The following is a 14,625-nucleotide window of genomic DNA, read 5'->3' on the forward strand; positions in this document are numbered from 1 at the left end:
TAAAACATAAGAATTTTCATGACAAGCTAATCACCAACTGTTTCGAAGCAGTGTCAACCAGATTATAGAAAGCCTAAGCAACGCCCCAATAAGTGCTTATCTACAAAACGTTAGATGAAACAACGAACGCCAGTCTTATATACTCTCTTTCTTTGCTTCCAGTACCTCTAGCTTTCATCGAAAAACCGGAAACCATCCACGTCAAGGACGATCAAACATCTGCACGATTCAAATGTAAAGCTATCGGTTCAATGCCCATCATTTACCATTGGTTCAAAAACGGTCAAAAGCTTTCGTCAGAGACTGATGTCACCATAACGAGTGGTGAGAAAGGTGTTGGCAGTGTCTTAGAGATTCAAGATATTGATGTAAAGGATGAAGGATCTTACCAATGCTTTGCTTTCAACCATTTTGAAAGTGTTCAACATTCAGTTCAACTCGTTGTAGATTGTAAGTATATAGTAAAATGACGTTAGAAGTCTTTAATCACTGACCTTAATAAACCCTGGACTAAGCTTTATCTGCCCAAAAATCAATTTTTTATTATCAATATATCGCTAAAAGAGGTCTTTTGTTAAAAAATATACCACGGCTAGGGCCTTATTTTTGCAGCTGACATCAAAGTCTTCAAGATCTGCGAACTTTATTTAATTAATTCCCGCGAAATTTTATCCCATTGAAATAAGAGATTTGTAAGTGCCATGAAAAGCTAATTAAAAATGCTAAAGCTTCTTTATTCGGGGTAGCGATGAGCTTTTAATCTTTTAGTCTTGAGTGCCTTCAATCTTCTATAATTTTTCCTTCCTTTTAGCCGTTCTGCCAAACGTAACTTTTATTTCACCCGACCAATCACCCAACGAAGGAGATGCCCTTTCAATCACGTGCCAATATACCGCCCTTCCACGCCCAAAACAAACATGGATCTATGAAAATCGCCCTGTAGAAGAATCATCAAATATCGTGATAAAATCAAATAGCACTTTTTCTGAACTTCGCGTTTTTAAATTTACGATGGCCATGTCCGGACGGTATCAATGTCTTGTTGAAAATCGAGTTGGCTTAGATTCCAAATATGTCAATATTGAGATAGAGGGTGAGTTAATTTTGTCCAACTTTTCTTCTTCCTTCAAGCTTGAATTTTATTCACGTATTGCTTTGCTTGTCCTAACTAATGACCAACAAATCAAAATTTTTATCATCTTTAACATCGTCATAAGAAAACTATATAACTAGCAAGGTCATTTACTTCTTGGTCAATTTTGCTAATGGTTTCCAATACAGTTTATGTACTGAAAGAATAAGAGAGTATGAGATCATGCCTGAAACTACCTAGTTTTTTTATAAGAATTACATAAGTCGAAATGAGCCTCGTGATTCTTCTGAATTTTCAATTTTGAGGTTTTGATTATTCTCAAGCAATTCCTGAATTTTAAATATCAAAAGTATGAACCTTCTTATGATCCTTAAAAATAATGTAAAATACATTTTCTGCTGACGTTTTCAGAGTAAGTAAAACCAACACGGACAACTGCGTTGCCTAAAATTACTTTCCTTTCTTAATTCTTGTTAGGGAAGCCGGTAATCACTGATTTCGAATCGATGAAAGAAGGTTTAGTTGGAAAACCACTTTCACTTCATTGTAACGTGAAAGGTTCACCAAAACCTCTCGTGCGTTGGATGCGATGGGGAAGCCGCGTGACTAGTTCCCAGTCCATGAAAGTATTGTCAAATGGGACACTGCTGATTGGCTCATTTTCGGCCAATGAGGAGGGAGAATTTGAATGTCATGCGCAGAATAGTTTTGGAAGAACTTCGAAAAAAGTTTACGTCAAGTCAATTGGTAAGTTATACCACACCCCCCTCCGTTATTCAAACTCCCATTATTCGAATCTTTCTATAATTCTAGCTTTTTAGTCCCCGTCAAGGAGAAACCTTCTCAAAATGATTTCTATATTTCGAATCTTTCTGTAATTCGAACAAATAAGATTCCCCGTTCGATTTCGTTCTAGAGTCAACTCCATATGTTCTTTCCAGGAAGCAAGTACCACCCTACCCCCCCCCCTACCACGAGCAATTCTTTCTCAAAGATTTTGCCGTGTTGTACTTCGCAATTTTTTTATAAGGAGAAGAATGCGATACAGGCTAAACCCCAGGTGCTCTTTCTCTCTGCACCCTGTATTCCCTGCACTGCACTATAGCTTTGGATTTCTTTATCATGACATAAGATCGGTGGAAGTGGGATAAAACAGAGCACTCCTTAAAAGATTAATTGTGTGTTTTATTCATAGAATTATATTTCACAGGTCTATTGACCTCTACGAAATGATATTGAAATTTAGTGCACAAAACCTCTTAGTAAACTGTAGTGATTGGTTGCTCCTAGAATTGGTGATTTTTACATGGCGAATAACTTATCCCGGACTAAATGACTTGTTCTAGTTGAAATTCTTTGTTTTTTACCTTCTGCCAATAGAACCACCAGTTATCAGTCCCGTCAAAGTGGATCCTGCGATTGCGGGATCCCGTGTCCTGTTCACTTGCACCTGTAATCGTGGAAGTTCAGATGACCTCACAATCACGTGGTACAAAGATGGAATATTAGCCAATCAGATTGATGGAATTGAAAAACAAATTGGAAATCGATATACGTCGAATATTTTCATTGAGAAAGTGAACGCAAAGCATCATGGTCGATATACATGCATTGCGCGTAATCGTGCCGGAGAAATGTCGCGCTTCCAAGACTTTGTCGTTTATGGTAAGTTGACGTCTTTGAAATTTGTTCGATATTATTTAACTTGAATGGTGATCTAAATGTTTGGAGAAGGAGCGATTGGATTCTCATCTCCCGTTACCTTAGCTGATTGATTGGAAATGACGTACTAGCCAGAAATATTTCTTGTTTAGTATGAAAAAGGCTATGGGATGATCTAATCCAATGAAACCATAACTTTCTTGTCTAATCTTTACTTTTGCTTTTTCAGAAAAAGCCCTGTTTAAAGATGAACCGAAAGATACTTCAGTGTTGTATAAACATTCCACATCTTTGGCCTGCCTGGCAACGGGATTTCCAGCACCGCAAATCATTTGGATGAAAAAATCTCCTGATGATTTCTTTGAACCCATCCAACTGAGTAATCGAGTACAACAACTCAATAATGGTACACTTCATATTACCATGACAACAGGACTGGATGATGGTGAATATGCATGTAAAGCTTTCTTTGATACCAAACAACCGGTATTCATTCCACCCAAGATGTCAAGAACTGCGCATATTAAAGTTAAAGGTCAGTCACTTTCCAATATACACGCTCATTTCGATACCATTACAGTTGGTGCTCTCTAATTCGAAATTCTACTATCCTATACGCTCCATTATTCGATGGAATTCAAAGCCACCGTCAGCAAAACTCTCCTAAACGACGCTCCCTTATTCGATGAAAGTTCAATTCCCTTGAAAATCTATGAATCAGAGGGCGTCAACTGTAGCTTTTGTTAAACATTTCTTTACGTTTATTGCTAAATCAAATTTTCTATCATTCTCTTTTCTTTAAATCTATGGTAGCCGTGTTGACAGAAGTGTTTCCATTTTGGTCAATACCAAGGCCTCTATGTGACCTTGAAACTGAACCACTCAAACCTTGAGGTATGCCCGATAAACGCTAATTTTGCCGCACATTTGTAATAACACAAACTTGTCCAGCTTATCAACATGAATGCTCCGGATAGAGGGACATTGAGCTGATTAGGTTTATCAGCTTTCTGCTATAATGATTAATTTTGAACTTCTTTAATGGCTTAAATGACTTTTCTTTCTTCCGCAGTACCAGCGAGAGTGGTTCATTCCTCACCAACCATCGCCCGTATGGAAAAAGGGGGTGATGTCCATCTGATATGTTCAATAGTTGGCACGACACAACTCTCTGTGAAATGGTTCATGAATGGGGCATTAATTGATAACCGAAACTCCAAATACCAGATTGAAACTAACGAAAATATCGGTGCTTTACATCAAACATCAATGTTGAATAGCACGTTGGTTATTAAGAATGTTTTGACACGTGACAATGCAACGTATGAATGCATGGGACGAAATTTGTATGGATCAAATAAAAAGTTTTTTCACATCATGGTTGAAGGTAAGTGATCCAATAACTAACTGGTGTCATGTTTTCAAAAATCGAAGAAAATAATGTATATTTTTCACTGTTTTTTAGCTGATTTTTTTGTTAAGTCAGTGCAAACGAGGGTGAAAGTTATTGAACGAGGTAGTTGATATTTTAAAAGTTTAACCAACATTGAAATGACGGTTCCCCTCGTAAATATTTGAAAAGACCTTTTCAAATGTATCCTTTTCAAATGCATCTTTCATTTTTGTAACCTCAGGTTTATTATGAGTGACATTTCTCAAAAACCGGTAAAACGTTTTTATAATTCTAGAAAAGCCTTCAAAACCAATCATCATTCGCCAACTAGACTCCACTCCAGATTCAATGCTATTATCCTGGACAGCAGGCTACAATGGAAACTTAGACATCTCTGAATACATTATTCAAATCAAACGCCAAAACGATGAATCAGATCTCATCCTATGGACAGATGCTCAGACGTACTCCGTCGCAGTTTCTAGTGTTCCGTACCGTGTTCTGAATTTACACCCCGGTACACAGTATATGGTCAGAGTGAAAGCGAAAAATCGGATTGGATTCAGCGATTACAGTCACGTGTTTTTGTTCAGCACCAAAGAGAAAGGTATTAAATCAAAACATTAAAATGTTGTGAGACCTTTGAGATTTCTACGTCCTTAAGATTGGATATCATGTTGGTCCTTTTTATGTTAGCTAACATGAGGATGGAGCAAACATAAGGACACCCCCTTCTCACAGACCCGGTGGGACCCTCTCCCATTGGAAAAATTGGCCAAAATACCATCCCCAATGAAGAATTATACTTCAAATTTTGTCCCCACTGAAGATAATCAAATAAAAAAACCGTCACTGCAAAATATTGTGTTATTTTTCCATCACCACTGAATTTTCTGACTCGAAAACAACAGAATTCGAATACCCACTGTCTTCTTCTCAAACTCGTAAATAGATTTTAACTTAAATCAGCTAAACAATACCCATAGTATCAAGAAGACTTGACGAGGAGTCAGAACAGGCACAGAATTTTCTTATCAAATCACTCAATTGTTCCACACATTTTAGCACCATCATCGCCACCACAGAATGTCACTATCGTCGCAATCGCCAAAGATAAATTCTTACTCCAATGGAAGGTTAGAAAACCATTTTACTCAACTTTTCAACATTTAAAAGGGAAGAGACTGGGTCTAAGGAGACTGGGTTTAAGTTTATCAGGAAGGAATGGAGTAAAAATCCTAGAAGTCGATATATTCACATTTTCAAAGAAAAAGAATCTCGACGTCATTTCCTTGTTAATTCATTATCATTCTTTTCAAAAGTAGACCGCGCGTTTAAGGTTGATTCGACTACTCAAAAAACACTTTAGATCCATTATCGGTCTTAAAAAATAATAAGTTGTCAGGAGATTGAACAATTCAACATTTTTAGTTTTTGTGCTTTGATAAAGTTTGATAAAGGATGAATTTGGTGTTTAATAAGTATCTGAGCTACTCCACTGTATGCAATATACTCGATACCATTCTCTCTTTTTTCTTAGCATCCATCAAAAACTTCGCGAAACGGAATCCTGACTCGTTACCAGATCTCTTTCACTCCAACCTCCTCTCTTGTTGTCGTGGAGACCAAAATTGTCAACATCCCCTCTGTGACCGAATACACGCTTACCAACCTTTATCAATACACTGCATACAAAGTTCAATTACAAGCCGCCACTAAGGTGGGCCTTGGACCACCCTCAACGCCCGTTTATGCAACGACTTTAGAAGGAGGTGAGAAGAATCACCATTGCATCAATTTCAAGAATACAATATTCATTTTTCTGTGAATATGGGTTTAATGCTCTACTCAGGAGATTTTTAACAACCTTTGTTTTACTATACTGACAGATTAATCATACGGGAGGTACGGTCAGATAAAGTCAGGCTCGGATTGTATATTATAATTCCGTAGGTCAGAATTGGCCGTTAAGCGAAGTTCACAAGTTTGAATTTTGAATTTTGACTACTTCTACTTTCATTCCTCATCTCTTACTCAATATCGGTCCCTTTCAGTTCCTTCACAAGCACCGACATCGGTGGAGGCGCATGCGCTTTCTGCACACCAAATTGTCATCACGTGGAAAGCTATCCCTCAAAATGCTGTCAATGGTGTGTTAAAAGGTAATTGGTTAATTCAAGGCCCATTTTCACAATTGTGTTTGTATCATCTTACCAACTTACAGTAGACGGTTGTCGTGCACTTGAATGATGATATCGAACTTGGGTACTGTGTTTAAGCTAAGATATCTCCTTTCAGTTTTTTGCGAGTTTGAAAATGAGATAATTTACCCATAGTATCCAAAATGTGGAAGAAGATCACGCGAGAGCTGAATGTTTTTAAAAGTCTCGTCTTCCCCTGCCATTGTAAAAATAATTTACTGAGACATTCAACTTATTGGATATAGGCTGCAATTGACACAAAATAATGAACAACTTTTGACTCTTAATGACACCTAAATTAACCATAACTTTGTATCTATTTTTCACCAGGTTATACTGTACAATACACAGATATTGAGCGCTCAGAACATTATCAGACAACTGTCAAAGGATTGCAAGCATCTCTGACGAATTTGAAAGCGTTTACGAGATATCAGATTCGTGTATCTGCTTACACGAAGATTGGTTTGGGCGTGGCAAGTACCGAGCAACATATAGTGACTTATGAAGACCGTGAGTAAAAATGTCTGGAGATATAACCTTGAGCTAAGTCTATATACTTATGGAGTACTTTCAAAATATAATTGTCCCCTCGTAGTTTCTTGATTCGTGATATTTTTTCAATTCATGGTTTTGGGTAGCCCTTTTTATCGTTAATTGATTTTCGGGAAAAGTCTAATTTATGAATAGAAAAAAGAACGTCTTTTCGTCTTATTCAATATCTAGGTCCAGGAAAGCCAGCTGATTTTAAAGCCATTCCAGCGAATCCAAAAGAAATCGTGCTCACATGGCGTCCTCCTCTCGAAAAGAACGGGATCATCCTCAACTACAACATCTATTTCAAGTCGGAACACGATGAATATGAACGGAAATCCGTTGTTCAGCCTCATTTGGTCAAGTACCGTATACAAGATTTGGTTGTGATGCGGAAATACACTTTTTGGATGAGTGCTGTCACGAGTAAAGGGGAAGGCAACTTTACGGAACATCGTATTGCCCGCACCACTACCCATGGTAAGATTTTGGCTGTACACGGTTTTTTAAATAAGAATATCCAAAATTTCTGAAGTATTCGGATGTTATTTAATTTTTGAGTTTTAAGGCTAAATATGTTTTTAAAATGTTTCTTTCTTAGTTTCAAGTTGAGTCTATGAAGCCTTGGAATGTTCTTAACCTTTTATTCTTATAACAAAGGTGTAGTATATTTGTCAGGTTTTTGGAAAAGAATGACACAATTAACAGGTTTTATTGTTTGCAACCAGGCTTCTTTTAACACTGTTGATTAACACTGTATTTTACGCTAATACACTATAGTTCACGTACATTTACAAGATTAAGCTGAATTATTGAACTAATAATATTAAAATCATTTTTAATCATTTTTTCAAATCAGTACCTGCACGCATCATTACCCCTCAAAATTTCATCATTCATAAACCCATCGGTAGTGACGTCAGTCTTCCATGCACAGCCGTTGGTTACCCCAAACCCATGATCACGTGGTCAAACCGCCACCCCTCCGGAAACAATCCGGTCAACACACGACGTTGGATGGCAGAAGACAAACCCATGCTTTTGTACCGGATAACCAAAGATGCGGAAGGGGAGTATAATTGTACGGCAATGAATTCGTACGGTTCCGATTGGAATGTTGTCAAACTGAAAGTTCAAGGTTTGTAATAAATTGTTTATCAAATTCTCAATACTTTTGAATGAAAGACTTCTTAAGATTTAGGAGATCTTAAGATCTAGGAAACTCTCATCGAGTCTATACCAACTCTCCTGGTGGTCGTCGGAAACCAGGGTGTGATGTGTTGTCTTCACCACAAGTGAAGTAAGACTTGCTCTAAGAATCCTACAATCGTGCCAAAGAATTAGCTGGTGTAGCTTTTCAGTTACAGAAACAGCCAATTGATTGATTGGTTAACTCTCCTGAAAATCTTTACTTGCAACAAATATTGATCTCAATTTTTCCATTTCTTTCTAGTTCCACCATTTCCTCCTGAAGAAATTTCATCAAGCCTTGTACACAAAACGGATGATTTTTATACACTTAACATTACGTGGGTCCTGGGCCCTAACGGTGGTTCCACAACAATAAAGAATCACGTGTTCTACATCATTGAGAATCAACATTTTGATTGGATTGAAGACTCGGTTCAAGGCCATCAAGGCTGGTTTGGTATCAGCAATGTGACATATGATGATGTCATTTATTTCAAAGTTTCATCTGAGAATGCGATTGGTATAGGGTCGATGACGTCATCAATGAAATTTATCATCGCGCATTCGAATAATGCGTTCGAATCAGGATGTAAGTTAAATTCTATGAACAAGATATTTATGAAAATTTTCCTGAGGCTTTTCTTGTATGGTGCTGAATAAATCCCTTATACTTATGAGCTTATAGAGACGTAACGATCAGAGATGAATCACTAGATAAAAATATATGACAACCAATTTGCATCTGTATTTTTATGTAAAAATCATATGAAATATACGAAAAGATGGAGCTTCTTGGTCACTTTTTTCTTGGAAAATTTAAAATTTCTCAAATCATTCTTTTCTCATCTAGCTGTCATTCAGATGTACGCTGCACCGTTGGTTGCTCAAAAACAAAATAAAAAGCCGAGCAGTTTACAACGGTTCTTAAAACCAATCTTAATCTCAGCTGTCGCCTTTGTCACGCTATTGATGGTGTTACTATTGGTCGCTTCGTATGATCGCGAGGAGCATAGAATGAGAGGTATGTATTCAGGCTATCATTCAATTCTGTTAAAAAGTTTCTTTTCTATCGTTCTTACGTGCAGATATTTAGCTAAACAAACTTAATTAAGTTCCAAAGCCCTCAAAACGCAGTCATTCTAGCATTATTTCTCTCCTCCTTTGAAGATCATTTTCTCTTATTCCCTAGCACTTTTCAGTAGATTTTTCTTTTTGGATGTTTGAGCTGTTTAATCTTAGATGTTTGATTGACAGTTATTGTTATCTACAATTTTATGTTTCAGAGCCGCGTTGTAGCCGTCTAATCTGCCGATGCTCTTGTAAGCAACATAAAGAATATAACCCAGCTCCATACGGCGAGCCTGGCCTTTTGTGGCCGTGGAATATCAAACAAAACCGACACAGTGGAGCCTTTGATATGAAAGATGAGTTACTACCAAACGATACTATAGAGATGAAATATTGCAATGGAACTGCGTTCAATTATAACGCTTTACAACAAAACGGGAATGCGTCCGGCGGGAGCCTGGGACGACCAAAAATGCAAAACACTAACAAATTTAATGATTTTGAGCCGGTAGTACTCTTTACGCCAAGTAAAACACCGGATAATCATTCCTTTGCTGCCGGTAATCCGCAACCGAAACTTTCAAACGGTAACAAGAGAGGTACGGGGAGTGACGTCGGAGTGAGGGTAGCTCCTCCGAGAACACAGGCTAATAATAACACGGCAGAGAGACCCATATCAAGTAGATACGCATCAACTCCGTCTATTATAGAGAAATATTTTCAATCGCAAGAACAGTGTGGAAACACGGCTCTCAAACAAAATGGATACGGTAATCGATTCGCAACCGGAGATGATAACGTACGGAATAGTATTCTTACGGAAGATTCAATAGACTTTACAGAGCTTGATGGAGGTGGAGTCAATTCTCAAAAAGCAGCTCCTAAAGACAATATCCAACCACTAGAACAATTACCAGTCAGCCCACCAGAGTATAACGAACTTTATTCCAATGAACCCGAAACGGGTGATCCAAGTAAACCCTCACCGCCTAATTATCGGGATATTATAAGTAGTTTATCGGATTACTCGGATGCACCACGTGCGCTGTTTCGGAAAGAGGGGGAACCACCGAGACGTGGAAAACGGAATCGTAAAAGTTTAGATAGTTTGTTATTAAAAACATTAGAAGATATAGAGGAGCAACAAATTTTGACGAATCATGCAAATGTGAGCAATACGCCGGCCCTTGAGAGACACGTAGCGATAGTACGGGATGCGTTACAGAAAGCTACGCGTTCATTTGATTCAGTTTCGTCAACGTGTAGTAGCTCTGTAGGTGAGTTACGGCGTGCTTTTGAATTCGGTAAGAAATACGGGTTACAGAATTATGGTGAGATTCCGAATTACTTACAAGAATCAATGGATGATTTAACTCTGGATGAAACCAATGAAGAATTTGATTTTGCTGAGCATGAGAAATTATTGGATTTAATGGCTTTAACTAATTTCTCTGAACAACCGAGAAGTTCGAATGATATTGCAGTCAAGATTCCGTTACCTGTCCGGCTGACTGATTCAGATGAAGAATCAGATCCGGACGATTTAGATGAATATGAACATGATGGATTGAATGGCTATGTTAAAAAAGAAAATCCTACATTATCATTGGTCTAAATTTTTATATCTTGTCTAGATAAAAAAGATTATATAGAGCCTGATCTAATGACAAAGTGCCCAAAAAGCTTAGTCTGGGTCTAAGCTTTCCGTAGCTAAAAAGTGAAGTTAGTTTTGTGATTTTTGCGCCAAAATCTTTTTCTCTAAACAGTTGGCTGACCATGTCTCTTGGTCCCAACATTAAGTATTATTTCTCTACAGATTGAAGATTTCCTCAATGTCAAGTCTAGGATTTTCCTTGAATAGTTTTTTTCCAATTTTTAGTTTTAAGAATTTTCTTTGTAAAAAAGCGTCAAAATGTATAGTTTATTTATTTGAAATTTGGATATTTAGAAAGAAAAAAAGAACATTACATTTAAACATTACATTTACATTTGATTCCCACAAATCATCAAGTTAAATTTCGTGATCAATATATTATCACATCATGGGCTCATTATATCCTCTGCAAGTCCTCATACGAAATTTTCACCTTTATTTATTAATTGAGATACCGGAGCTATGTTATAATCCTAATTCTAGAGCGAGTTGTGGAATGTGATAAGTTGATAATTACACCCCTTTCTCACAAACCCAGTGGGACTCCCTGTCACTGAATAAAATTGGCCAAGATAATCTCCCCAGTGGAAAATTGTACTCTAATTTTTGTCCCCACTGAAAGTCTGAAAATGATCAAATAAATAATTCCTTACTGTAAAATATTTTTTTTCCATTCCCACTGAATTAGAATTCAAATCCCCGGCCAGAAAAAACACAGAAATATCAGTCCGTGATTTCTATACCCTCTGGCTCAAAAAATCTTACCGAGTCTGTGAGAAGGGGTTTAATTGAAATCAAATTGAAATAGTTTTAGCCAAATTCCGACCGAATTTCTTCTCCGAATGTTAATGTTGTAAGCCAAGTCTAACCATAGTCATCATAAAAAACCCCGGTCTGGCAATGTATTGTTTTAGCTTTTTGTTTAATCTTCTTCTGTTACAAACAAAAGACAAGCTGCGATTTGCATACTTTTTTATCACGTTGCCAAAATCTCCTCTTGGGATTGGTCTATTTTCTAATCACATTATCAAATTTGCAAAATTAATCGATTTTGATATGTAAGCTCTATCTTTTAACAATAAAAGATCAGTGTTTTTATAATGACTATGGTCTAACAGAATATTATGTAAATGGCAAGGACAAAGGTCGTGTTCAGACCAAGGTTTAAAGCAATTAGGTCTACATGTTTCTTTTATATTCCTTTTGTATCTAACGGCACGCTCCTCATTAGTTAAACCAAAGTTTAAAAAGGAATCACCCTCTGGTTTAAAAAAAAAGTTTTTACGATTTCGTTACAGTTTTCTGAATAGACGAAATCAGAATTCGCAAGTGAAAAGCATGCTCCTTTTGTAAATGAAGAAAAAAGAACGTGAAATTTATGACTTAGAGACGCTCGGAGCATCTCTAGCAGTAATGGCTTAAAAGAACACGAATTAGTGTTTTGCAGAGGGATTCCCTGAAATCTTTTTTGTTTCAAAGTATCTCAAGAGAGAAGATGACATGATTTCAAGTTAGGAAAGGAGATTTCTCGAGATCGCCAATCGATGATGACAAAAGAAAAGTGATTATAATTGAATTCCCATATCAACAAAGTACTACTTAAACCTTAAACTTAAACTTTCAGGTCTGAACACGACCATAATCATTACTTTCGATGTGTTTGTACGAGTTTCAATCCCATCAACCTTTGCGCTAATCTCTTTTGCACATTTAATTACATCCTTTGACAAAAAATATATAACAACTTGCACGTATTTTTAATTGAACTAAAAGTCTAATTCTCTATGAGCCGTGGGGTGGCCATTATGGATTTTTGAGATGGGGGTTCGAGAGTTACGTGACCGATCGTTTGGTTGATTGGTTGGGTGGTTGAAAACGAAAGCGAAAGTGGTCAGGGGAAGAGTGTGAAAATTAGCGTTTTTGTGAAGAAGTCGTTGCAGTGCAAATCTTTCGCAAATTAAAAAACCCACTTTCCCGTGGAAATAATTGACGTTTTTGGGTTTTTTGGGACCCTTGGGGCATAAGCTACCCGTTGACCGCAAAAATTTCAAAATTCGCGAATTGACCGTTGACAACATTAGGGGTAAAGGGACCCAATGACGTCACAGATTTAGGAAAAACTTCAAAATGCGATATCTCGAGTTTGAAAAGGAGTTGGGAGGTCGGTGACCCCTCATTCGATCGAGAATTTTATGGAGAATAAGATGGAAGGGGTTACGAGGCTTGAGTGTGATTTTGAAATTTGGCTGAATTTTTAGCCGTTTTTAGTTGATGACGTCATCAAAACAGGAAAAATGCGATATATCGAGATCGGAAAGGTGTTGGGAGGTCGTTGACCCCTCATTGGATCGGAAATTTAATGGAGAATAAGATGGGAGGGGTAGGAGTTGGTATATAGAGACTTTCGAAAATAAATATATTAAAATTGAGGCATTTTGGGTCCGATGACGTCATCAAAACCTGAAAAATACAATAACTGGAGTTTGAGAACGATTTAAGCAATGATTGACCCGTCATTGGATCGGAAATCATCGAGAGAATTTTTTGGGTAAATGACTAATTGATTTCAGTGAAGTAAACAATTTATCACCCTTTTGATGACGTCATTTAAGGCGCAAATGACGTCACCAAACATGAAATATGTGATTTTTCAAACTTCGATCAGGGATAAGTGTTAATATTTCGTTCTTTGGGCTTAGAATTCAAGCTTATTACTCTCCCCCCCACCAACCATCCAAAGGGCTTTCGATGTGTTCAACAACACTCTACTCGGCGGGTGCGACGCCGGGTGANTCTATCTATATACTAAAAGTCTAATTCTCTATGAGCCGTGGGGTGGCCATTTTGGATTTTTGAGATGGGGGTTCGAGAGTTACGTGACCGATTTTTTGGTTGGATGGTTGGTTGGGTGGTTGAAAACGAAAGCGAAAGTATTCAAGGGAAGAGTGTGAAAATTAGCGTTTTTTAAAGAAGTCGTTGCAGTGCAAATCTTTCGCAAATTTAAAGCGGTAATTTTTCGTTGTCTGGGCTTACCAACCAGATCTTTTTACCCTCCCCACCATCCAAAGGGCTTTTGATGTGTTCAGCAACACTCTACTCGGCGGGTGCGACGCCGGGTGACGGCTAGTCTATATACTAAAAGTCTAATTCTCTATGAGCCGTGGGGGAGCCATTATGGATTTTTGAGATGGGGGTTCGAGAGTTACGTGACCGATTTTTTGGTTGGATGGTTGGGTTTGTGGTTGAAAACGAAAGCGAAAGTGGTCAGGAGAAGAGTGTGAAAATTAGCGTTTTTTAAAGAAGTCGTTGCAGTGTCAATCTTTCGCAAATTTAAAAACCCACTTTCCCGTGGAAATAATTGACGTTTTTTGGTTTTTTGGGACCCTTGGGGCATAAGCTACCCGTTGACCGCAAAAATTTCAAAATTCGCGAATTGACCGTTGACAACATTAGGGGTAAAGGAACCCAATGACGTCACAGATCTGGGAAAAACTTGAAAATGCGATATCTCGAGTTTGAAAAGGAGTTGAGAGGTCGGTGACCCCTCATTGGATCGAAAATTTTATGGAGAATAAGATGGGAGGGGTTATGAGTCTTGAGTGTGACTTTGAAATTTGACTGAATTTTTAGGCGTTTTCAGTTCATGACGTCATCAAAACAGAAAAAATGCGATATCTAGAGATTGGAAAAGAGTTAGGAGATGGTTGACCCCTCATTGGATCGGAAATTTAATGGAGAAATAGTTGGGAGGAGTTAGGGTGGGTATTTAGAGACTTTCAAAAATAAATAAATTCAAATTGAGGCTTTTTGGGTCCGATGACGTCATCAA

General features: G+C 37.6%; 1 protein-coding gene across 1 annotated transcript; it reads left to right on the forward strand.

Moving 5' to 3' along the window:
• Positions 1 to 162: 162 nt before the first annotated feature.
• On the forward strand, positions 163 to 10,757 carry LOC136812484 (cell adhesion molecule DSCAM-like; the record flags this gene model as incomplete). The annotated part of the gene is made up of 16 exons (XM_067068985.1): positions 163 to 450; positions 812 to 1,093; positions 1,571 to 1,840; positions 2,474 to 2,758; positions 2,985 to 3,290; positions 3,828 to 4,142; positions 4,444 to 4,755; positions 5,214 to 5,284; positions 5,689 to 5,920; positions 6,203 to 6,310; positions 6,680 to 6,862; positions 7,076 to 7,363; positions 7,743 to 8,021; positions 8,337 to 8,663; positions 8,925 to 9,095; positions 9,358 to 10,757. Coding segments are annotated over 16 exons (5,117 nt in total), but the record flags the coding sequence as incomplete, so codon positions are not given.
• Between the last annotated feature and the right edge of the window lie 3,868 nt (positions 10,758 to 14,625).

Source organism: Clytia hemisphaerica, unplaced genomic scaffold, assembly GCF_902728285.1.
Source record: "Clytia hemisphaerica strain Z4C2 unplaced genomic scaffold, Clytia hemisphaerica genome assembly, whole genome shotgun sequence".
Lineage (NCBI taxonomy): Eukaryota > Metazoa > Cnidaria > Hydrozoa > Leptothecata > Clytiidae > Clytia > Clytia hemisphaerica.